The sequence below is a fragment of the Platalea leucorodia genome, assembly GCF_965183815.1.
Source record: "Platalea leucorodia genome assembly, chromosome: 5".
NCBI lineage: Eukaryota > Metazoa > Chordata > Aves > Pelecaniformes > Threskiornithidae > Platalea > Platalea leucorodia.
This window is the reverse complement of record NC_138827.1, coordinates 15681173-15704077: the sequence shown is the minus strand read 5'-3', so window position 1 is coordinate 15704077 and position 22905 is coordinate 15681173. Positions and strand designations below refer to the sequence as shown.

The window sequence follows — 22905 nt, the reverse complement described above, 5'->3', positions numbered from 1 at the left end:
TGAGGGGTAGAAACCCAGAAGCAAATTGCTTGCCCCCTGTAAGACAGCTTTAACCTGAAACTAGCCTGAGGAGACACACAAACCTAAAGCCAGCTTTCCCTCCTTCCTGCAGCCCCGAAACCGTGGCATAAGAGCTTCAGGGAGCAGAGCACCAGTGAGTTTTTCCTGCTTGCTGCTGCTGAGGAGGCACAGACTTCTCCCTAACCAACAGCCAGAGCTAACCTCTAACTAACCAGCTAACTAACCAGCTAACTAACCAGAGCTAACCAGCTCCCTAACCAGAGCAACGGCTCTGCCCCTACGCGCTGGAAAGGCTTTCATTGCTGGGCTGCACCTGCTCTGGGACAGACAGCTGCATGCATGCACCCTGCAGGTAACTGCTGCTTGCAAGCTGATTCCTTGCAACCTGCAAGGAATTCACTCTGCAGCTGTAACACTATTTGCTTTACAGACCAAGACGTGACAGCTTCAAAAGGCACAGACCTGTCCACAAAGCCCCTTCTATTAACGGGCAGCCATCTCCCCTTTTGCTTTTACTTCCCTGACTGTGGTGCCAGAGGACTGCACAATCATAGCAGCAGGTTAGACTTTTGGGCTGGGTTTTCTTTAACGTGTGTTTATCAAGGCAGGACTCCATGATAAACTTGCCCGGAGGCTGTGCAGATTCCCATGGTTACTGTATTTCTTTAAATGTTTCTCCTCCCACAGGCCCACAAATACAGAACAGCTTTGGGAAGCAGCGTGGAAATGAAAGCACTAAAATGGACTGGTTTGAATTTACAAATGCCACATGCTTTCTTTTCAACGGGCAGCAGAGTCTCTTGGGATGCGAGTCTCTGAGCACACACTTCCTAAAGGAAGTTTACTTTGGGCCTCTTTAAATAGGCAGCAACCCATGCGTTCCAGTTTGTACATCTGATTTCTCATTAGATGGAAGGAGACAACAAAAAACATTAGACTGTTCTGCCTGATGGTACAAATTCCAGCAAATTCACCCCTTCGGCAGTCTCACAACGCATTTGAGTTGCTGATGACGGGAGCCTGATGAAGGGAGACTAATGTAGGATGAAATCTGTGATAAAGGGATCCTCCATCAGAATTCCTGGGGCTGTCCAGCCACCCCTCTGCCACCATGCTGGGGAGCTCCCCTCCCTTCTCTAACCTCCCTCCGCAGGTGCTCTAGCCTCAGTCTTTACCATGGGCCAGTAAGTTAACTATTGCTCCAGTTCCTCAAGATATTTGGGTCATTAGGATCGGCCTCATTTCTCATCAACTCCCTCTTTTTGCTGGATGAGCCCGGAAGCCTCAGGCCGGTGTGTGGGACGGAGGCGCAGTGCCAAGGGATGGAGCAGCGGGGTGGACAGCGGGGAGCTGGAGGAAGCCGGGAGAGCAGGAGGAGGTTACTGGGCAAGGAGGACTCTTACACTCAGGCACAGATCAACCTAAAGAAGCAGCAATTACGGGTAAAGGAAATTGAGGGCAGCTCAGGACATACCCTCTGCAGCTGAGACGGGGGCCACCATTTTACATGATACAGGCCTTTGTGGGAAATGCGTTTATAGGCATCACTGACCCACTCCTCCACCTGGCTAACAGCAAACAGCTATTTTTCCTACAAGACCTGGATGTTGCTGAAGTTTAGTCTGAGGCATGCAGAGTCATTCAAGCATGCACACTCGATGTCCCACACTCCCAACACAGCAAACAGGAAAATGTGCCCCACCGTGTCCAAATCCTCTCTGTGATGCTTAGCTGTGTTGGCGAGTGTGGGAGCAGCAGGAAGACGAGAAAGCCATATTCCCCAGGGAAGAGCCACAGAGACTGCATTTCATACGAGTCTTGGGTCTGCTGACTTCTCCCCTCCCCTTCCCCTCCCACAGTAAAATAATTAGCCATAAATAAACGGTCATTAAGAGAAGAAGGGCTCTCATTTGCCATGGAGGTGTGAGCAGTGCATGCAAAAGTGGGCCGCTCCAGTGGGCAGCTGCGTTGCTTGGTGGGTGCCGGTTTGTTTACCTACGTGGCAGGGAACCTGGACTCGTGTTCATTTCAGTTATCCCATGAGACCTGCTCAATAACGGACTGTTGAAGGAAAAAGCAAAATAAAGAAAAACAAAACAAAACAAGAAGCTCATAAATCCTAAATGCATTGGCGTTCGCGCAGCCCCAGCCCCCCCGCCTCGGCAGCGATGCGAGCAGGCAGCGCACCCAGGCAGAGCCCATGCTTGCTCTCCTCTCCTCCTTCCCCCACCAAGCAACACACACAGGGAACCACAAGATAAGTGGTCTAAGTTGAAGTGGTGAAGGGAAACCCAACATCAGGCCTGGCCCAGCAGGTCTGGGCTGCCCCTGAAATGCGCAGAGACGCTCTCTGTATTTACTCGGTGCAGCGCAGACACCCCAAGCTGATGACCTGCCGCTTGCAGAGCTCGGGTGGTGACCGTTTCCCCAGCATGGGCACTGAGCTAGAAGCCTTTTGCCTGCCCAGCTTCTCACTCTGCCCAAGGTCCCAACCACTTCAAACATCAGCATGAGACACCAGGTATCCAGTGGTGAGAGGCAAAGCAAGTTTTGCCCATGCCCTTTGCTTCTTTCCAACTGACCTATGTTTAATGATGACTTCTGAGCGTCTTTATTTGCCCTTTTTACCCCTGTGGTCCCACGGCAACAGCCAGTGTGTAACATGATATAACTCTGGCTGTCAGCAGGCCAAGCAGGCGAGCTTGGCACAGCATCGCTGGGCTTTGGGACCAACAGCAAGTACAGAACGGCCGGAGAAACACAGGGCCATCTGCACCATGTTAACCCACAAGCAAAGCATGTGTTAAATATTCCCAGGACCAAGGCATCATTGTTCCATATAAAGACCAAATATCTTGCAGTGATGAACACTGTAAAACCTAAAATGATGTGCACATTTCCACCTATTGACACCACCTAAATTGCAACTGGGAACGGGGAGCAAATACTGGGAGAGTCCTCCTGTGAAAGACCAAAGAACAGGGTGAACTTCAACCTTTTTTCCAAGCAGGGAGGCAGCTTCATGCCTTGATCTCAGCAGGGTCAGGAGCGTGTGTGCCCTTCCCGGCACCGCGGAGGGAGCGGGCCCTGCCTGGCTGCACAGCCAGCCATTTCACAGTCGAAAGCTTTTCTCCCCAGCGCCATCCAGGCTAGCACTAGTGATTGGAAATTCTCAGCTTTCTTCCCCTACCCATTTCTTCCCACCTGGGACCCCACTGGAGAGTAACTCTGGGCATTTTCATCACAGGGGAAGGAGATCTGAGCTCACCTTTGACCTGATATTCCTTAGTTGCCGGCTAACACTGGATCTGTCTTTCTTCAAGAAATCAGGGTTGCTTTTTGATTTCATAATATCTGGGGAGAAGCAAAAGAAACAGCATTAGCATTGTGCCCATGGACATCCTGCACGGAGCAGGGCTGGGGCTGTTCTGCCCTCCCAGCCCAGGCAAGTGCCCCGATGAGCCCAACTCAAGCAGTGCTGCAGAGGGGACTCTTGGGGGTCTCCGCTCCCCTACACTGCATGTAGCGTGAGGTTTTCCCAATGCAAAATGCCAGAAGGCTTTCAAAGCCCACCAGCTTCCCATCCATGGGGCTGGAAGGAGGAACTGCCACAGGAGGGCAATTCAGGTCCGCTTGGTCCCTGACAGCTCCGGTGAGACTGTCTGCAAGGAGCAGAGGTGGGAAGCAGCATGAAATGGCAAAAAAGCACCACTCAGACCCGTTACTGCACAAGGGCTTGTATGCCAGGATGCATGTGTTAGCTCAGGAAACCCACGATTGCTTAGAGCTGCTGGAGGAGGACTGACCATATCCCGATACAGTGGTGTTCACAGGGGATTTCTCTCCCTGAGCTTCTGTGGCTGCTTTCAGCTGCTCTTTCAACCTGCTGATATCACAGTCTGCCTTGGCCTTCACGATGCTCAGCTCCGTGTAGATGTCTTTGTACTTGTCGCTGGCATATTTCTTATCCTGGCAAAGGAACAAGAACAACCCAACGGAGTCAGACAGACAGCTGGAGCCGAGGGGTCTATGAATGCACTGAAGAGGAGATTGGCAAACACCGACGGAAGAAGAGCCGGCAGAAGGGAGAAATGCTCAGCCAGGGCAACGCACACATTTCACACACGCTCTCGAAGCCACATCTAACAGCGGTACGGGACTTGAGATAGGCAGAAAGCTGCGAGCCCAGCAGCGAGCATGCAGCACTGCCCATGCACACGGGCCCCTTCATTACAGAACTACTTGTTTGTGGGTTTTAATTTTAGCAAAGACATGGAATTCAAGCAGAATTCCCAGAAATGGCCTTGGCAAAGAGGCCATCCAGAGCAAACCAGATCCGATGCTGGGCAGATCTCTTACACTGATTACTTTTGCCATTTCAAATCTGATCTGATGTGACACAAAACAGGGAAAAACACTGAAGGGGATGTTTTCCCAAAAGGGAGAAGCAATTAAGTGCTGAGCTGATACAGTTGTGGAGTGCTTTACTGATGACACCAAAATGGGTATTCAATTCAGGGAAAAATGAAATATTGTTTCAAATCTGGGGATAAGTGAGCTGAAATCTAAGCACACACACACAGAGGAGCAGAGCACAGCCTGTAAGAAGATTTGCAGAAATGTCCCTGGGCATTACCCTCAGTGCTGTCTGCAGCTCGTCTTTGAGAGAGCTGATCTCCTGCTTCAGGTACTGGATTTCTGATTCTTTGACCCGCAGCAGGACCTGTGGGAACAAAAGCAGCACATGTTTGCACCCGAGCAGACGCAGCGCGATCCAAAGATGCTTGCCCGCTGTGCCCAGTGACAACCGAGCCAGGGCTGGAGGCTCAGCCCTGCGCCTGCTCCACACCAGCACCAGAAAGCTGCTGGTTCACCCGTCTTCTGGTTCACGCAAGAATATTACTCCTGGGTCTCTTGGGAACTTGCCCAAGCTCGCACTGTTGATGTGCTTCCTGCACACCCCTCGGTTTCTGTTAGTCCCCACTGCTTTGTGCGGACTGAATCCCAGAAGACAAGCAGGGCTGGAGAAGTGGGTGTCCGGCTTGACATGGTGAGAAGGGAAGATTAGGACTCCAAGAGCTCCTGGACCCATTGCAGCCCCGCTGCACGGTGCCAACCGACCGCGCAGACCCAACGTGCGGAAGGATGGATGGCCACAGCACTGTCCTGGGGGTCCACAGGCTCTCGTGCCCGCCAATGCTGCCCCTTCGGCGCAGCAGCGGCAGAGCTCACCTCCAGCTCGTAGGCGTCCTTGCCCTGCGTGAGAGGCGATCCAGCAGCCTCTCCCCCGCCCTCCCCGGTCAGCAGTGTCCGCAATCGCGTGATCTCCGCAGCCAGGCGGTTATTCAGCTCCTGGGAAGAAGAGGAGAGCCATTGTGGAAAGGGGAAGCATGGCCACAGCTCAGCACAGAGCCCACCGCGCTGCCCGTCGGGCGGTTCGCCTGTCACACCCTGCCCGCGCCAGCTGCCCCGGGCACAGTGGGGACCCTCACCTGGTTGTGGGCGTTGAGCTCCTGGTTCTCCCGCTGGCACTGTCGGAGGGCCTGCCTCTCAGCCTCCAGCGCCTGCGCCAGGTGGGCGTTCTCCAAACACTTCTGCGAATACTGCTCCGAAAGCACCTCCAGCTCCCGCTGCACCGACTGCAGCTCCTCCCTGGCAAAACACATGCCAGGTAGTGCCCTCCCCACACATACCCACCCATGCCCACCCTTCCTCCAGCGCCCCGTGCCAACCCAGGACATTCCAACAGGGATCTAAGCACTAAGGAGGAGGACTTGCATTTGGGAAAATCCTCAAGCCCAGAGGGAGCCAACCCTTCCTTCCCCCCTCACCACAGTGCTTGGGCACCAAAACGGATGGGAGGTCTTTCTCTAGGAGGTTAAATGGCTGGCCTTCCTCAAGTTTCCAAAAGTTGAGCTGAGATCTATCAAGTTTGCTCTGAGGACTTGGGACTGGGTGCATTTGCACACCCACACATGTCTTATGTAGATGCATCAAGGTTAATAAAGCTGCTTGGCTGTTTTGCTCGGCTCCCACATGAGGACAGCTTTGCCACAAAAAGCTAAGTGCTTTCTCCTTGCCTCATTAGATTTGGTTGAGCAACCCTCCCACTGCAGCTGCATGAAAAGCAGCACCATGTCTGCACATCTGCTACTTCTGGTGACCATAAAGCAGCTGAATTTGGGTACTGTGGGGACATTGACCTGGAGCCTGAAAGATTACAGGCAACCAAGAGCCTCCGATGGGTGCAGCTGGGTCAGGACCAAGGGAAGAGGTCCTTGTGACAACAGGTCTGCCCCTAACTCATTGCTGAAATCAAAGAGGGGAAAGGGGTCTCCCACACGTGTAATCTCCCTGCGAGACACAGCAACAGACAGAGGATGACGACAGTCTTACAGGTATTGCCTTCGTAGGGCCTCGATGTCCGCATTGACACTGCTGATCTGGGAGCGCTGGGACTTCTCCAGCTCTCGCTCCAGCTCTTCCCGGTGTGCGTTCTTCATGGCTTCGATGGCTGTGTGGGAAAGCACAGCGTTAGTACCCAGCACCACTCCACCCAAGCGCCTTTTTTTTGAGTTTTTGTTTGTTTGTTTTTTAAAAGAACAAAAACCGAGTCATCCCAGCGAACCTCCCACTGCTTCATGGCCCCTTCAGTCTGTGCCCCTGGCTGCAAAGCAGCAAAGGGGCTTCTGCAAATCCCACTTTTTAATAAAGTCCAAACGATTGTCCAATTCATATGTTGTTTCCTGGACTGTGGGACTCCTAATGCAGAGACCCTGGGTTCCAGCACTTTAAAACTCCCTAGGGCACTGAAGAATGAATTCAGTGTGGAATCAGCAATAGATTAATCCCAGGAATGACTAACGCCTTTCTGAGATGGAATGGAAAACGGATCAGACCATGTTAACAGCAAGCCTGGAGAAGGACCAGGAGATGGGCCTCCACTCAAAACGTATGTCCCACCAGCCTCTCCCCATCTCTCTGTGATCCCCACCCAGCCCTCATCCCACCCCACGCTCTGCTCCTCCACACCGGAGCAAACGCTATCCCCATGTCCCCATCAACACGGAGCTGCCCCACTGCGGGGGACCCTCTGGCGTGTCCCCATACCTGAAATGGTGGCAGCCGTTTCTTCTGCCAGCAGGCGGTCTTTCTCCTCCCGCAGCTTCTCCAGCTCCCGCTGGTGCTGCCGCTGCAGGTCCTCAATCTTCTTCTGGTGTGTCTCCTCCATGGCTGCAAAGCCCCTTTCACATGTTGCCTGCAAAAGGGACGAGGGGAAGAGGTTGGCCCAGGAGCGCAGGGCCAGTGTCACAGCTGTGGTGAGCCTGCCGGGAGCTGCACGCCAGCGGGTAGGCCGGCACCCACGCTCCATCATGGGGAGCTTCTCCCTCCCCAACCGTGGAGGAGCTGGCTGAGGATGGACCTCGCAAGGTCAGAGCTTGTCCTGCAGTCGCCCGACCCCTGACAGCTCTGGTGAACGGGAAGGACAGGGTAGGTCTGGTGTCAGACCCAACTGGGGAATGCAAATATATGTTAAAAACAACAAAAAAAAGCCTACTGTGCCCCTTCTGCTCTCTTTTGCGATGCCTGATTTTATGCGGCCACCTCTGGGGTGGAAAACAAATGACTCGTGACAGCAACAGGACCTTAATTCCCAACTGAGTATCGTTTCAAATGCTGCATGGGCAATTATTTGCTAATTGAATTACTAGGAGTGAACTTAGCCCAGGACATGGGAGCAGTGCTCTGGGGATTCAGGAGCCACCAGCCGTTAGATCCTGAATTCCAGCCTGGTCCTGCCCCAGGCACAGGCCCTGCTCCTGCCTCTGCAGCCAGACAAACGCAAAAGCCTGTTCCCAGTTCAGCCGCCAGCCTGGCTGCCCCGCCAAGCGTATTCGGATCCTGGACAGACACATGGCTGCAGGACAGAGGCAGGACAGCAAAGCCACTGGCAGGCTCGAGCCATGAGCTGGGACGGGGAACGCGCTGGGGATGCGGTGCACAAGCCCTATCAGACATCTAGGGGCAACCCTGATGCAAAGCACTACGCTGGGCTTTTCTCCCTCTTAATTTTACAGGCTGGCTTAATTTCCTGATTTCAACAGATTTCTTCTCACACTCACGTTTTCCACAGGAAGCGAGAACTGTCACCGAGGGAGCCATTGGGACTTCACGGGAAATTTAAGGGGGACAAATTCACTCCCCCAGTGACTAAAGTGCTCATGACAGTCTAACACCCGCTGACCTACACTAACGTACGCTCTTCAGCATCACTTCGTTGTCTAATGCTCTGTAACCTGTGCCACTCTCATTCCAATTTTCAGATCTGGTGCTTTTATTCCTCCCCTTTAAGTTTGAATGCTGAGGCATTCTTCATTTTCTCAGCCTTTTTTTTTTTTTTTGAAACTCATAACTCAGTGCCAGAACCCGTCTGGACTTCACTGACTATGGAGAGGCACGAAGCAGCCTTGCAGGATTCTTCATTACACCTCTAATGCTGGAGGAGAACGGTGAATGCTCCTCCATAGGTCTGGCTGTAGATTCAGTATTTAATGTATCATAAATGCATTGCTATAAATCCAGGACATTTGAATGTGAACAAACCAGTATCTCGTGTTACTGATGTTACATTCTCCATCAGCTTCAGAAGAGAAGAACTGAGCACATTTTAACTTGTAAATTGGACAGGTTTGCAATCGCTCGGTTAGCTTTCTAACCAAGGGAAGGTTCTATTTTGCTGTCTGTCCCTCTGCTTCCTACAGAGGTGCAGAGAGAGGCCGGTTCGCTCTGCTGTCCTCCTGGACCGCTCTGCCCAGAAGATGCTGCTTGCCTTCCCACCAGGCAAACTTCAGGTTTGGCAGAGCTAAGCTGAAAACAGAGGTGGAAGGTCAGGTTCATTGCTTGCCATTATTTTTCAGCCTCTATTTTGGTTCTGGCCTTTTTGCTTCTTCCAAAACAAGAACATCATCTGGTACAAGCAACCCTGTTTGGTGCCTGGCTTGCAGGACAATAAGCAGCTGTGTGTCCTGCTGACCTGAGCGGGGGGTTCAAAAAGCATTTTTCCTTCCTAAGGGTTAAGTTGGAGGAGATAGCGTTCAGTGAACACCACCGCTTCCATCCCATCTCCCCAGCAGCTCTCCCTCCTCTGGGACACCTGATTCACTCCTGATGGAATGCAGCAGAACTACTGCTCTCCCCAAGCTAAAACCAGCTTTTGGCTAGAGTTGGGTCATGCTTTACCCCCCAGTACTAATGTGCGCTGAAGATCTTGCAGCTGGAAGCAAGCTCTCCCACATTTTTGCTGACTCTGAAGAACGACTGCTCCATGAAAGCCTCGCCAGCATGGCCTCTGCGTGCAGCCTGCATCGCTGCCCTTTCGGCTGCCCGTTCAACCTGGAAGCCCCCCTGGGTGCTGCCGCGAGTCCTTTACTGCCCTAAACCCACTTCTTAACTGGAAATGCTCTCTGATCAAAAGCAAAACACCAAACCCAAGAGGTTTAGACGTTGTACCATCTCAGGCTAGTTTTACACCCAGTCCTGACTGGTGGAGCAATCTGAACACAGGCACTTCATTGCCACTGGGTTTTTCTGCACCTAGCCTGGGTTTCCCGAAACTGTGCACTGTTTGTTGTGTAAAGAATCGCTGGTGTGCCACACCAGGGTGGCTCTCCTTGCAGCCTCGTGCAGAGGAGCTTTGCTTCGCTATGGAATTTGGCATCCATTTGCAGCTGCCTTCCCCAGGAACATACATGTTGAGAGCATTGAGTTTCCATTTCATCTTACATTTGTGAGGGCAGCAGAGACAGACTGGAGATTTGATCAGACTGGGAAAGACAGAGTTGAGGAATGCTTTTAAAGGGAAGTCACGAACAAAACGTACACCTCAGGTACAAGGAGAAACACTACGGTCTTCGTATTGAAGGATAACATGAAGTTATCAAGCTACTTTGAAACTCTCCCTCCCTCTACACACAGAGGCCGCCTTCAACAATCAACCTTCCCACTGAGACCAACCCCTCAGCAATGCATTTAGAATACCCCAGCACGGAGAAAAGGGCAATGCCATGCTTTACAGAGGCCTTTCTAACACTTTGGGGCTTGCTTCAGCGTGCTGGCTCTTTCGGGGGACACCCTTTGGTTCGGCAAGCGAACCTCGGGACCGAACACACCCTCCCGTACACTCAGCAGGGGAAAGCGTAAAGCATTAAACGTATTAAAAGACCTTTAAGTTTTCAAAGTCTTTCTGGTATTTTTCCCTCAAGGTGGAAGCATTCCCCTCCAGATGCTTGTTCTCCAGCTCATCCCTCATGACATTCATCTGGGCCTCCAGCTCCTGGATGCGCTCCCTCAGGCCATGCATGGAGTCCAGGTCACTGCCGGGGCCCTGCCCAGTGCCACCCGCCTCACCAGCCGCCCAGGCGTCCCCACTGCCTGGGCCCGCCGCAGGGGACGCCTCTGGGTGCTGCCTCTGGTACTCGTCCAGCGTCTCCTGCAGGCGCTGCAGGTTCTGGCTGTAGTGCTCCTGCAACGCCTGCAGCTCCTCGCCGTGGATGACCTGCAGCTCCTTGATCTTGGCCTGGAACTTGTCCTCCAGCATTTGCATCTGCTCCAGGTGATACCGCTCCATGTTCTGCTTGTCACGGACGATGGCATCCAGCTGGTTGAGACCTTCTGTCCTCTCAGCCTTCAGAGCATCCTCTGTCCTGCTTAGTTGCTCTATCACATTTCGAATCTCCTCCTCATACCGTCCCTGCAATTCACTCAAGCTCTTGCTGTGTTTATGCTCTTCTTCCTCCAAGAACCTTCGCTGACTGTCAAGCTGGGACACCTTTGCTTTGAGATCGGCGTTCTCCCTTTCAAGCATGGCAATCACCTCGCCATACTCACCCTGCTGCTTTCTAAGTAAGTCTTCGTACTCGTCCCGAAGGAGAGAGACTGTCTTCACACGCTCCTGGCAGAGCGCATCCATGCTCTGCAAGGACTCCTTGTAGGACTTCAGCTCTCTCTCATACTCCAGTCGGACTTTGCAAGCAGCATAACAAACCTGAGCCTGAACAATTGCATCTTGGACTAACAAAGAGGAATACCTTTCAAGGTCTCCCATGCACGAATGATATGAAAGACTCTTAGATATCTTCAGGAGCTTCTGACAGTTTCTCATTGCCTCCTCAGGAGGCAGAGAGAGTAAGGCAACAGATATTTCCTTCAGAACATTTGATTTGTCTTTTAGTTGTTGGGCAAGATCTTCCTGAATGGAAACAAGAGCTTCACTGCTATGGTCCGTCAGGCTGCCAGTCTCCGTCTTGGCTAATTCCTGACACGGCACCATTTGGAGACGGCTCCCATCCCAGGAGATTTGGGTTCCTTCTGAAGCATCTTTTTGAATTTCAAGTGCTTCAGAAATCTGGTGCATAACTCTATCAAAATCAGGAGTCCTGTATGTTTTGATGATCTCCTCCAACATGCATTTATGCTGCTGGAGAGCTGTTTTGGTGTTATGGAGGTCTTCTTCAATTGTTTTTAATCTCTGATGAAAAGATTCCCTCATTTTCTGTGCGACAAACCCAAGTTCTGCCTTGATCAGCGTAGCATCTGCTACAGCACTGAGAAAACATGGAGAAAAGCCCAAACCTGTTGTTTCTGTTTTGCCCTCAGCTTCTCCTTCTCTGGTGCTCAAGTGCACTCTCAGCTCTTCCACCTGGCTCCAGAACTCCCCTTCCAGCAACAGCTTCTTAGATAGGACGCCGGCCAAGTCAACTGCTGTATGAGAAACATTTGCCGGCTCCAACAAAACCACCTCAGCCGTTCCCTGGATCTCTCTCAGAAGCTGAGATATCTCAGAGCTTGCATTTTTCAAAGACTCCGCTATCTGGTTGATGAGAGAGGCCTCAAATGCCACTCTCTCAGAAAGCCATCTCAGCTGGCTGGCGTCAAACATTTCCGCTCGCTGCTCCTTGGAGACGTGCTCCTCTTCTCCCAAAAAACCTCCTTCTGGAGCGTGACTTTCCGCGATAAGGCTTTCACTCTGCTGATACTCCGATGGGACTGGCGCCCCTCTCAAGGCTTGGATTGCATTTGATAAGGTCGTTTCCATGCTGGACAGAGTAACAAGGAACAAATCACCCTCTTTGTCCTTGTCTGATTTGGGTAAAGATCTTAGCTGCTCCCTGCACTTCTCTAAGCAAGACAGCGCTTGATCATTTTTCATTTGGAAACCTCCCAGCTCACTAACGTGATTTTCTATGAGCTTGAACTTTTCCTGCCTCTCACTTTCCAGCTGTGAGATCAAAGCACTGACTTGGGACAAGCTGGTCTGAAGTTGTTCCCGCAGCTGAGACTCTGTGCTGGCCCACTGATGGTGGAGGGCGATGAGCGTCTCCTGATTATGGCCGTGCTGGCTTTCAAGCTTCATCGTTACATCTTTGAGTTTTTCCTCTGTAATATAAAGTTTGGTTTCCAGGGAATGGATGATTGAGAGATAGGTCTCAGAGTCGCTTGTCCCTGAGGATGGGTAACCAAGAGCTGGCTCTGATGACATGCTTTCTTCAGACAGTGATCTGTCTTGGCTCGTGTCTGAAGAGGTACTGCTTGTCCAGTTTTTCTCTGATCCATCTGGATGGATGTATTTTTGGCACTGGATGCTCGAGAAACGGATTCTTTGCCTCTTGGCCCCCATGATTCCTACATCAGGCTTTGCTAAGGCTTTGTGAACTAACTCTTGGTCCTGGAGCTCTACAGCTTTGGACGGGGAGCCAAATTCTTCTGCTTGCCTCTGGCTGGTCTCAAGAACCTCCTCCTCCTCCTCCTCCTTCAGTGCATAAGTCAGAGCTGGGAGGACATCCTGAGTTTGCAGAGGCTGCCCTAGTTGGGATAGATGACTTTCATCAGCCTCAAGATTGGGGCCAAGGTCTTCCACCTCCTCAGCACATGGACCTGTGCCTATGCTAGCTAATTTCTTTAAAGCCTCCTCCTTGGCCTTTAGCTTTACTTTAGTCTCCTCTAGACTGCTATCTAAAGCAAGCATTTTAACCAAAGCCTCACTGAGATCTTGATCTTTCTTCTCCACAATTCTCAAGTGCATTTCCTTAACGTGTCTCAGCTCTTCTTCTTTTTCTTTCAGCACCTTCTGCACACCCTGGAACTGATCCGACACCTCCTCGAATGATTGCTCCAGATTGTGGTAGTTGGTCTCTTCCATTTTCAACTTTGCTTGCAGCTTTGCAACTTCATTATCTGACTCAGCAACCTGATTCATGAGCTCGTGGAACCGACATTTGATCTGATCTCGCTCTCTTTCGAGCTCCTTGATGTGCTCTGCAAGTTTCTGGATGCTGGCCTCCTTCATCACCAGCTGCTCCTCCAGCTGGTGGACAAGCTCGCTGCCTTCAAACTTCGCGCTCAGCTTCTCCTTCTGCAGAATTTCCATTTGCTGCTCGTTATTTTGCAGCTGGTTCTCATACTCGTTGGCCTTATCCTCCACCTCCTTCAGACTCCGTATTAAAACCTGCTTTTCCCTCTCGCAGCTCTCCAGCAAAGCCTCGTAATTCTTCTGCAGCTTCTCTTCCATGAGGATCCGCGCTTGCTCGCTAGCGTTCAGCTGCCTGCTCAGGTCTGCGATCCTGTCTTGGAGCCGCTGCACCTCCTTCTGATGGTCCCTCTGCAAAGCCTGCTGCATCTCCAGGTCCCGCAGCTCCTGGGTCTTCTCCAGGAGCAGAGCCTCCACGCTCTTCAGCTTCTGTTCGCTGGCCTTCAGCTGGGAGCTGAGTGTGGCCTCGCCATGCTGCCACTCCTCCAGCTGCTCTTTGGCTTTCTCTTTTTCGCTCCTCAGGTCGCTCTTGAGCTTGGCTAGGGTCTGCTCCTTGATGGAGAGCTCAGCCGCTGCATTACTGAGCCTCGCCTGCAGGCTCTGAATCTCGGCCTCGTGGTGCCGGATCACGTCCTTGGCCTCAGCGTAGCTGCGCTTCAGCGACTGAATCTGCTGATTGATCAGCTCTTGACGCTGGCATTGGGCTTCCAGCTCGCTTTGGAGGTCTTGGTTGACTTTGTGGAGCCTCTGCCAGGCACCTGATGGCGAGGCGGCCACCTCGGTCTTAAAAAAATTGATTAAATACTAGATTAGTAACACTCTTGGCTCTCCCTTCTGAGTGTCACACCTCTGGCCAGGCAGGCCACGGAAAAGCTCCTCGCAGCGATTTGGCTGCTACCCACATGCTCCAATTGGGATGATTTATTCTTGGCACAATTTTGTTTGTTTGTTTTAACCAACTTTTTTTTTTTTTTGAATGAGCGGCAACTGCTTTCCAGTAACAGAAAACACGGACCACAACATCAAAACAGCTGTACAGTAACAGGCTAAAAGGAAAAAAAAACCAAAATCAAATAGAACCAAAAAACAATGAAAAAGAAACACCAGCAGTAAAACAGACGGACAGACGAGAGAAAAACGGGAAGGGTGAGAAGGAGGAGGGGATGGGAACAGGTTGAGAAGAAAGGAACTGCTTTTTTTAGCATGTTTGTTCGTTTCGTTGTGAAACAAAAAGTGCACAGTTCAGGTAACACAGTCCTACCGACCAAAAGCAACAACAGAAAGTGAGGTGACAGCAAATGACATCACATCCCACCCAAACGCAGGGAGACAGGATAGCCGGTGTGGCGATGTCATTTCTGTGACTGCCAAACAGGACTTAGTCGCTGCTCATCGCATTAAGGAGATGTTGTTATGCTAAAGTTTAAGATTAGGGAGGATCTAATTTCTCTACCTGCAAAAAAAACCAACAAAGGACAAAATAAAAAGCCCGACAAGTGAAGGGAGGGAAAAGGTGTGATGAGAACGTAAAATAAATGAAACCAACCTTTGTGAGATTCAAACCAAAGCAATGTAGCATGCAAAGAGAAAACTCACAGAGAGAGTCATGCAAAAGGCGACAGAAATTATGTATCTTTAAAAAAATACACAGACAGGAAGAGGCGAGAGAAGCACAGCGTTAAGCCTAGGAATTTGGCCTGCCTTGCTGTACTCTGGTTGCTGATAAGGAAAGCCCACAGATGTGACACTCAGTTATGTTAAGTTAAATTTCATGCTTTACACCAAAAACATGCAAGAACATCTGCCCAGGACAGGTTAGTACGTGACCCCTCCCTCCCACCGTGACCGGAGCTGGGGGACGTCTCCAGTCCGTTTGCGAGGAGCAGGAGCCCCCGCCATTTCTCCCAGTAGGGTTTAAAGTTGGGGCGCCCTGTCCCGAGGAAGCTCAGAGCGAGAGACGGGTTACACGAGGCCGGAGAGGCTTCAGTGCATGGCACATGCATCGGGGTGGGTATCTATCTCAGCGGCTGCCTTACGAAACGTGCAGCCTCTTTTATGTTGGGGCAGTGCTTGGGGTGTCCGTACGGAGCTGGTCATGCTGCCAAGGAAGGGTTGTTGCCCCCCGGACAGCTCAGGAGGGATGGGCTGGCAGCAGTCAGGCTCCTCCATCATCTCTCCCCATAGACAACGTAGGAAACTCTCCAAAATTAGGTATGATGGAGGCGGGGGGCACATGAAATTCAGAAGGTCCATAAAAAAAAAAAAATGCTGTGATGTTTGCCCACAGCCTGGGACTGCAGAAACCCCCCCTGTGATTCCAATCCCTCCACCCCAGCAGGGTTTGGTGGGGTTACTCCTTTCTGCAACAGGACTTTAATCCCTCTGCTCCCAGGGAAACATAAGGGAAATCCCCAGAACAATTAGACTGGAGCAAGCAAAAGTCTCCAACCCTTCCAAAAACCCTCTCCAACTTATAGGTCAAAGTTTGGGTCACTTCTCACTGCAGCAATGATTTGCTCAGCCCTTCTGCAGACTTTGCCTCTTGCTCCCCCTCCTCGTATCGAGGCGCTACGGCCAACTTCAACACGGCCAATCTGACAGTGGGTTCAGCATCCAGCTTTCAGCCCCAGTCCCTGATTTTTCCAGGCTCCAGGCAAAGGGAGGTCGGATGCCTTTGCCCCAGAGAAGCAGGAGTTAGTTACTCTTCCAACACTGCCAAGTGATAATGGAACTCCTCCAAGCAAGCACTGTCAGCTCGGAGACTCCAGAAATAAATGCATTAATAACTCCTCCAAGGAGATCACCAGCAAGGAAGGCAAGATACCTCTCTACTTGGGCTGGCTCCACTGCCTGTGCAACTTCTTTGGGGGAAATTTCTCCCGTGAGAAATAAGGACACAAGGTTCAGCATCGACACTGGTTTTGCTGCCATGGGAGCGCAGTGTGCGGCAACACACGGCCACTTTGATCCAGAGCCAGTCTGGCCAAGTAGACTTGAGCAGGTCAAAATGCTGCCCCTGCACAAAACAGGACTATGGACCCATGAGAGCAGCCAGAAGCTGCCCTGCAGGTGTTACGGCTCTTCTGGGCATGGATGCTCCCAGAGGAAGGGCTGGAAAAAGTCCACTTTATTTGGAGGAGGGGAGGAAAGTCTTTCCAAGAGACTCTCCCATCTCTTTTGCCAGAACCTCTAAAACACGCTTCTAGGCTTTACTGAGGAAAGGCATCTTGTAACAGAAAAAACCACCAAAATGATCCAAGACAACAGGTCGTCCTAGTACAAATCCCACTCTGGCTGCAGGGAATGGGCCCGGGAGATACACCTGCATGTGCTGTGTTTGCCCATGTAACTGCCACACAAACTCCCGGGCCAGGAGCAGCTGCTGGGCTACAAGATGCTTAGAAAGCCTTATGTGCACCCCACTGCCTGAGGGGAATATCTGGGACACAGAAAGGGGGAAACAGCTGTTGCATAGGCAAACACAGTATGGAATGGATCAGAGGTGGACTTTGCTGAGGTCCCATCTGTCTACCATGGCTGTCTTTTGTTTTCCCTCGGGGACGCCAGTAGGTAATGCTATCTTCTGTCTATTGCATCCCAGATCAGAGGTTTTATTAAGCAGATGATCCTGGTAAGGCTACAGAATTAGCAATACTTGCAAGAAGGTCAAATCTGTTTGATCCCACTCAGTGGTGCACGTCTCTGCGTCAACCAGGATGCCCCCATAAACACCCTGGACTGAAGCCCACCAGGGTGCCCCTCAGGCACAGTGGATGATGGATTTCTCTCTCCTTCCCACTCTCCTACCTGCAACACGTAGCCCTCCCGGGCGCTCTGCTCCCGGCCCAGTGCCACTTTCAGCTGGTCCTGCAGGTGCCGGTTCTGCTCCAGGAGCTCCAGGGCCTCCTTCTGCTTCTGCTCCAGCTGGAGGGACACAAACAGAGACAGTGTCCAGGGAGCGGGCAGGGGGTTGGCCATAAAGAGCAAGCAGCTTGGAGGGGACATAGAGCACAACGAACGGGGCTTTTGATGGCACCGCTGCTTTGCCCTGCTCTGGGATCTGGATTTCATTTTGCCAGGCAAAATCCCTCCCCCCTGACAGAATTAAGTTATGCATTAGTTTAATTCATAAAGCTCACTGCAGCAAAGGATGAACGGCACCAGCTTGTGCCAGACATGACTCACGCAAATCCCAGCCCTGTTCAGACTGGTGATACTCCTGGTTACTCCATGCCTGCACCCCTTTCATCCCTGCTAATACACCTTAATCCCAACTAACAACAACCTTTGTTATTCCAGGCGTGGACCTCTTCCAAGTGAGCTGAGTCTCCACCTTTCTTTTCCTAAAATTGTAAGATTGCTTGATGTAGGCTCCACAAAGAGGGAACCTTTGTGGCGCGTGCTGTAATCCAAGCCAGTTTATAGTTTTGTAGATATAACTGCAGACACAAATCTCTACAGCTGCAGAGGCACACAGAATTATGAGCTTGATTTTAGAGTCTGGTTAATACGCATCAATTGTACCCATCTCATCAGAGGCCGGCTGGCTAACAACCAACAAAAGTGTAGGCTGGGAGAGGGTAACGAAGTACCACCCGTGCAAGAACAGCCCTTTCTGCAGCCGTGGGAACATGAAAGCTGCCGGCAGAGCTGTATGGGAACGGACACAGATCTGTGCCCTTCCAGCTCCCCAGGGGACCCTACAGCATCCCCACTCGTTGCTACTACGAAGCAGGCATAACTACAGCTTTTTTAAGCCTTGCTCAGCCTTCCTACAGTTCCTGCAGTGGCCTGAAGGCCATTTTGCCAGGCAGCCTGCACCCCACGCACCCCGTTTTACCTCCTTCTCCAGCAGCGTGGTCAAGTGCTGCTTCGTCAGCCCCTCATCCTGGTCCTCGGTGTGGGCAAGGTGCAGGGGTGCGATGGGGATCTGCTTCTCCTCCCGCAGCGGGGTGGTCTCCACCTGGTGCCAGCGCTGCTCGATCTCCACATGGACGTTCTGTGGTTTGATGTCCGCTGGGACGGGCAAGATCCGATCCACCTCCATCCTTAGCGCCTCTTCTGACCCTGCCCCGTCCACAGCATCGATCACCTCAAAGCGCTTGCGCCGCTCCTCCCGCCGCCGGGCCCGCTCCCGCTCCAGTTCTCCCGGGTCGGCGTCACTGGCACCAGCGTCCCTGGGGAAGGCGGCAGAGCCGCTCTTGGAGGAGTCTGCAGCATTTGCACGCTCCTGCGCCAGGGCTTGCTGGATGGGGCGAAATTCGGCCCAGTCAAACGTCTTGGACCGTCCTTCTCGCCGGCGCTCCCGGGCACGGCTCCGCTTCTGCTCCGGGTCCAGCTCAGCTTGCTCCGCATCCGGCTTCTCGCTCGGCTTTGGACCAGTCTCGAAGGAAGAGCTTGTTTTACTTTTCTCTTCCGGCAGAGAGCTGTGAGGACAGAGAGAGGGGTGAAGGAAAGCGTCAGTGGGTACTCAAGACAGCCAGGCGCTCCCACGCATGCCTTGAAGAGCTGGGTGGAAAGGGGCTGCTGGAAGCCCAAGCCAATGCCACGTGGGTGACCCCCTGCCCCTCCATCTCCCGTCGCCTCTCAGGCGCAGGAGGCACCGCTGCCGTTCCCCAGGGTCACGCTGGTGTGCAAAGCCTTGATGCAAGCGGCCCCGGCTGCTCCTGGGCACCCCCCGGCCCCTGGAGAGCAGCTGATCCCGATCTCGCTCCTCCTCGGCAGCCGCCCCAGGGCCGGCGACAACGACACAGCAGCAACCCGCGGCCAAGGCAGCGACCCTGAACCGTCCTGCCAGGCGGGGAAGAGGCTTCAAAAGCTCCTCCAGTGCCCGCCGGGTGGCTCGCCGCCCACCTCCCCATCTGCGGGGCTCCATGCACACACGCCGGTAGACACGGCCATAGTCACGTGCTTGCGGGGAGGATGCCACCAGTCCCACCAAAGTCAGTCTGGCTTCAGAGCTGCGGGGTGGAGAAGCAATGAGCAGCTCCCAGAGGTCTTGCGTAACAGGGGGAAGGTTTTCCTCGAGCTTGGCAAAGTCGGGGTATTAATGGGTCGAAAACTTCTCCGTGCCACTATCTGCACTGAAGGCACACATCTCCCCCAGGGAAACCAGCCTTGTGGGCAGCGCGGGCAGCCACCCTGGCATGGGGGCTGCACGCCATACGTGCAGTTGTTGGTGCAGCAAGGAGAGCAAGAGTTATTCAACACACCACGGAAGTCACTGAAAATGCTGATTTCTCAAGCAAGGAATGATCATTAGTGCTGAGTTAGAGGGTGGTGGGTTGAGAGGGAAGACATACTCGTCAAGCAGGGAAAGTTAATAAGGGAAGGCAATACTGTTTTCAACCTATAGATAATCCATAATGCAATATTAGCTTATTAAATGTAGACATGCCAGCCTTGTAACATGCAGATCAAAATTAAAAAAGAAAACAGCAGTATGCTAAGTTTGCAGAGGAAGCCCGTCCCGAGGGAGTGGCAGGCATCTGCTGAACCCTCTTTGCTATCAGAAGCCCCCGAGATGCCTCCTGAGGCACAGCCCTGCTGCTCCGGCTGACTCCTGGCTGTCCCTGCTTCCAGCACAACCACAGCATCTCCCCGGGCTCCAGCCTCCAGCACAGCCTTGACAAGCTTTCTAGAAGGGCACAGTGGGAAGAGCTGGAAAGCAGCTCCCCGGGCCCTTCGCTGCAGGCAAACGACCGCTAATGGGGCTCTGACCCATGGGACCGCATGCACCGAGACTGCCATGACTGGGAGGAAGCAGCAGCAGCACGGCTTCTCCTCCCGCCTTGGTAACACACCCCAGCTCCCGCAGCCAACAACCTCATGTATGTGCATGTTCCCAAAACAAAGAATGGAGCAGAAGAGATGACTCTGCATGGGTCCAGGGCTAGTATCTTCCGATGCACTTTCATCCACGATCAAACCACAGGCTCAGTAGAGCTGGGTTTCAAGAAACTCTGGCAGTTACAGGCTAAAACCAGCTTGGAGATAATTCCTTCTTCAGCTCTGTCACTTGCAGCTAATAAAATAAACCCAAAAGGCACCACGATGAAACCTCCTCACTCCTCAACCACTAGAAGATATTGCATGACTCCAAAGCCAGGCACTCAATCTGGAGTCAGTTAGTGATTACAGCTGCATTTTAAATAAGGAAAGGGGGGATGAGACGGAGTCTTAAAACAGAGAAGGGAGCTAGGAAAAAAGGGGGTCCTGGGGCCCCTTGGACGCTGTTGAGAGACGGAAATTATGCTGCTCTAAACACCACATGGAAGAATCTCGGCATTTCTAGAGGTGACATCTCTCGCAAGCTCATTTCTCCTCTGCTGCTTTCCAAAGGGCATGGGATGTGTGTCAGGGAGCAGAGGGACGGCTGCTGGGAACTGAGTTAAGAGACTCAGAAGACTGACCCGAAGTTTCTCGTTTCATCTCCCACAAGTGCCCCACGGCTATTAATTCTGCTCAAGCATTTCACATCTCCTCCATCCCAGACAAATTAATTCACATCACATGGGAGAGGGGGTCTTTGCCTTGTAATGGTATTTATAGGTCAAAACAAAAAGGTTTTTTTTCTAATACAGATGGCTGTGGGACCGGTGCAAGCTGAGAGCCGAGCATGCTGTCGCAGCGTGCAAGAAGCACATGAAGGCTGCAGGGAATTGGGGGGGGCACTGGGGAACTCAGACTCACTGGGGTTGGGAGCTGAACAAGGACTCAGCACTGAAGCGGCCACCTTCTTTCTTGTGTGTAGTTTATATCTGCATGGTCATCGTTAGCAGAGTGTAATTAGTGCCTCTGCAGATTGCAAGGCACTGCTGAGGGCAGGGAGCAGTGCAGCACCTGCTCCCTGCCCCGGGTGCTGACACACGCAGCAATATAAACAGTAATTAGGACTTGAGTAACCGAGAAAACGAGTGTTTGGCTTGGTGGAGACATGGCAGCAGGTTAACGAGACGCAGTGGAGGGCTGCAGGAGCGTGTGGAGTCGGACCTGCCCTGGGGACAGGGTGAACACTGCTGCCCTCCCGGCACAGCGGAGCATCCAGACTAACCGTCCCTCTCGCACCCCAGCCATGCTGTGCAGACATTGCCACCTCTCCATCACAAGCCTTTGGCAGTCTGTCCTTTGGCTTTCCAGCAGCCTCATCCACAAGCTGCTCTCCGGGTGCGGATGTTAATGACGTGCCTGAAGCCAGACGGAACAGGCTGGGATACCACACGCACCCACGTGCCGTGGCAGAGGGCTTGCGAGCAGGCACCGGATGAACACAGCCCCACTGCACGCGTGGCACAGCCCTTTGGCTCACAGCAACAACTCCTCAGCAACGTGACCAGCTCAAGATTGAGATTCCCGGTCTATTTATGCAGCGTAACAAGTTACTGCCCAACTGGTACCTGCGCTTGGACCCTCTCACTGGGGTAAGCCAAGTCAAACCACTTTGCATGGGCTCAGAGCAGATGTAGAGCACAGGACTATTGTGCTGCAGTAACCTATTAGGCTATAAATATATCTGGCTCTTTAAAGGTAGAGAGGTCCCCTCAAATCTCCTTGGTCTTCATCTTCATATCTAGTCACATCGGAAGATACCAGTGTGGGGAAATCAAGTGTCAAAACCAGGTTGCTTCTTCCCTTCTCTCTGGCTTTTATTTAAAGAAAAAAAAAAGGGTGGGGGGGAAGAGAAAGAAAAATAAATGGAAACTGCAGGGCTTCCCATCCGAGGTGCAGAAAAGGAGGAGCATGCAGTGAATCACAAGATATACAAACCACAAAACGTTAATACAGGAGAGAACACAGTTTTCCAACCTGGGCTTCAGCACGGATAGTTTCAAAGAGAAGTTTTTCCTGGGATTGCATGGAAATCAAACATACACAGGAGTGAGGAGAGAGGTGGCTCCCCCGAGACCCCCGCAAGATCCACCAGAGCTCGGGCAGGGCTGGGAAACGGTGGCCGAGTGCCAAGCGGGATGGGGAAGGAGAGGCTGGAGCATCTCCGGGTCATAGCACCAGGTGAAAAGAGCCATTCCATCAATGCGGGGACAAACCTGGCAAAAACCTGCTCGTTGCAGCTACGGGAAGGACAGGAGACGGAGTTAATGGTGCGGCCGTGTCCACGAAGCCTGTAAGAGGTGGCTCGTAGGAGTGTGGCTGGTGCAGTTAGCTGTGAGGAGGTCAAACACCCTTTACCCGCAGCCACAAGCGCTCACAGAAGGTACTCTGTGAAGCGGGGGGTCCCTTCCTCTGGCACTGACGGCAGGAGGAGACGCGAGCATTACTAACGCGTAAGGGGAATGAGCTGCGGCAGCTATCTGGAAGATCAAAAGAGGAGGGAAGATGATTTGCTGGCTGGAGTTTAAAATGTATCAGAGCCAAACAGCTTCTAAATTGAACCCTGGGCTCGTGCTGCCGTGACCCGCGGAGGGGATGGGCAGCTCGTGCTGAACAGTAGCCAGAGGAAAGGGAGAACCCAGCACAACTGAATCCAAGTGGTTTCACAATACCTGGTGGGAATCCAGAGGAGCCTTGATATAGGAACAGTATTTCATATTCCTATGCACAAATTAAAGCCACATTTTCAA

At 52.4% G+C, this 22905-nt stretch overlaps 1 protein-coding gene across 8 annotated transcripts in view; it reads right to left on the bottom strand.

Moving 5' to 3' along the window:
* The window catches only part of MPRIP (myosin phosphatase Rho interacting protein), an 88107-nt gene that overhangs the window by 7302 nt on the left and 57900 nt on the right, over positions 1–22905 (bottom strand). For 4 of the 8 annotated variants that reach the window (XM_082314361.1, XM_082314364.1, XM_082314365.1 and 1 more), the window contains 10 exons: positions 18168–18753; positions 17135–17251; positions 10244–14110; positions 7132–7279; positions 6418–6535; positions 5514–5673; positions 5254–5373; positions 4658–4744; positions 3828–3990; positions 3290–3375 (listed from right to left, as the gene is read on the bottom strand). In XM_082314361.1, coding sequence (XP_082170487.1) covers positions 3290–3375; positions 3828–3990; positions 4658–4744; positions 5254–5373; positions 5514–5673; positions 6418–6535; positions 7132–7279; positions 10244–14110; positions 17135–17251; positions 18168–18753 — 5452 coding nt within the window. Of the gene's footprint in view, positions 1–2016; positions 2083–3289; positions 3376–3827; positions 3991–4657; positions 4745–5253; positions 5374–5513; positions 5674–6417; positions 6536–7131; positions 7280–10243; positions 14111–17134; positions 17252–18167; positions 18754–22905 lie in introns of all 8 variants that reach the window. The other 4 variants (XM_082314363.1, XM_082314362.1, XM_082314368.1 and 1 more) reach the window with 4 other exon arrangements.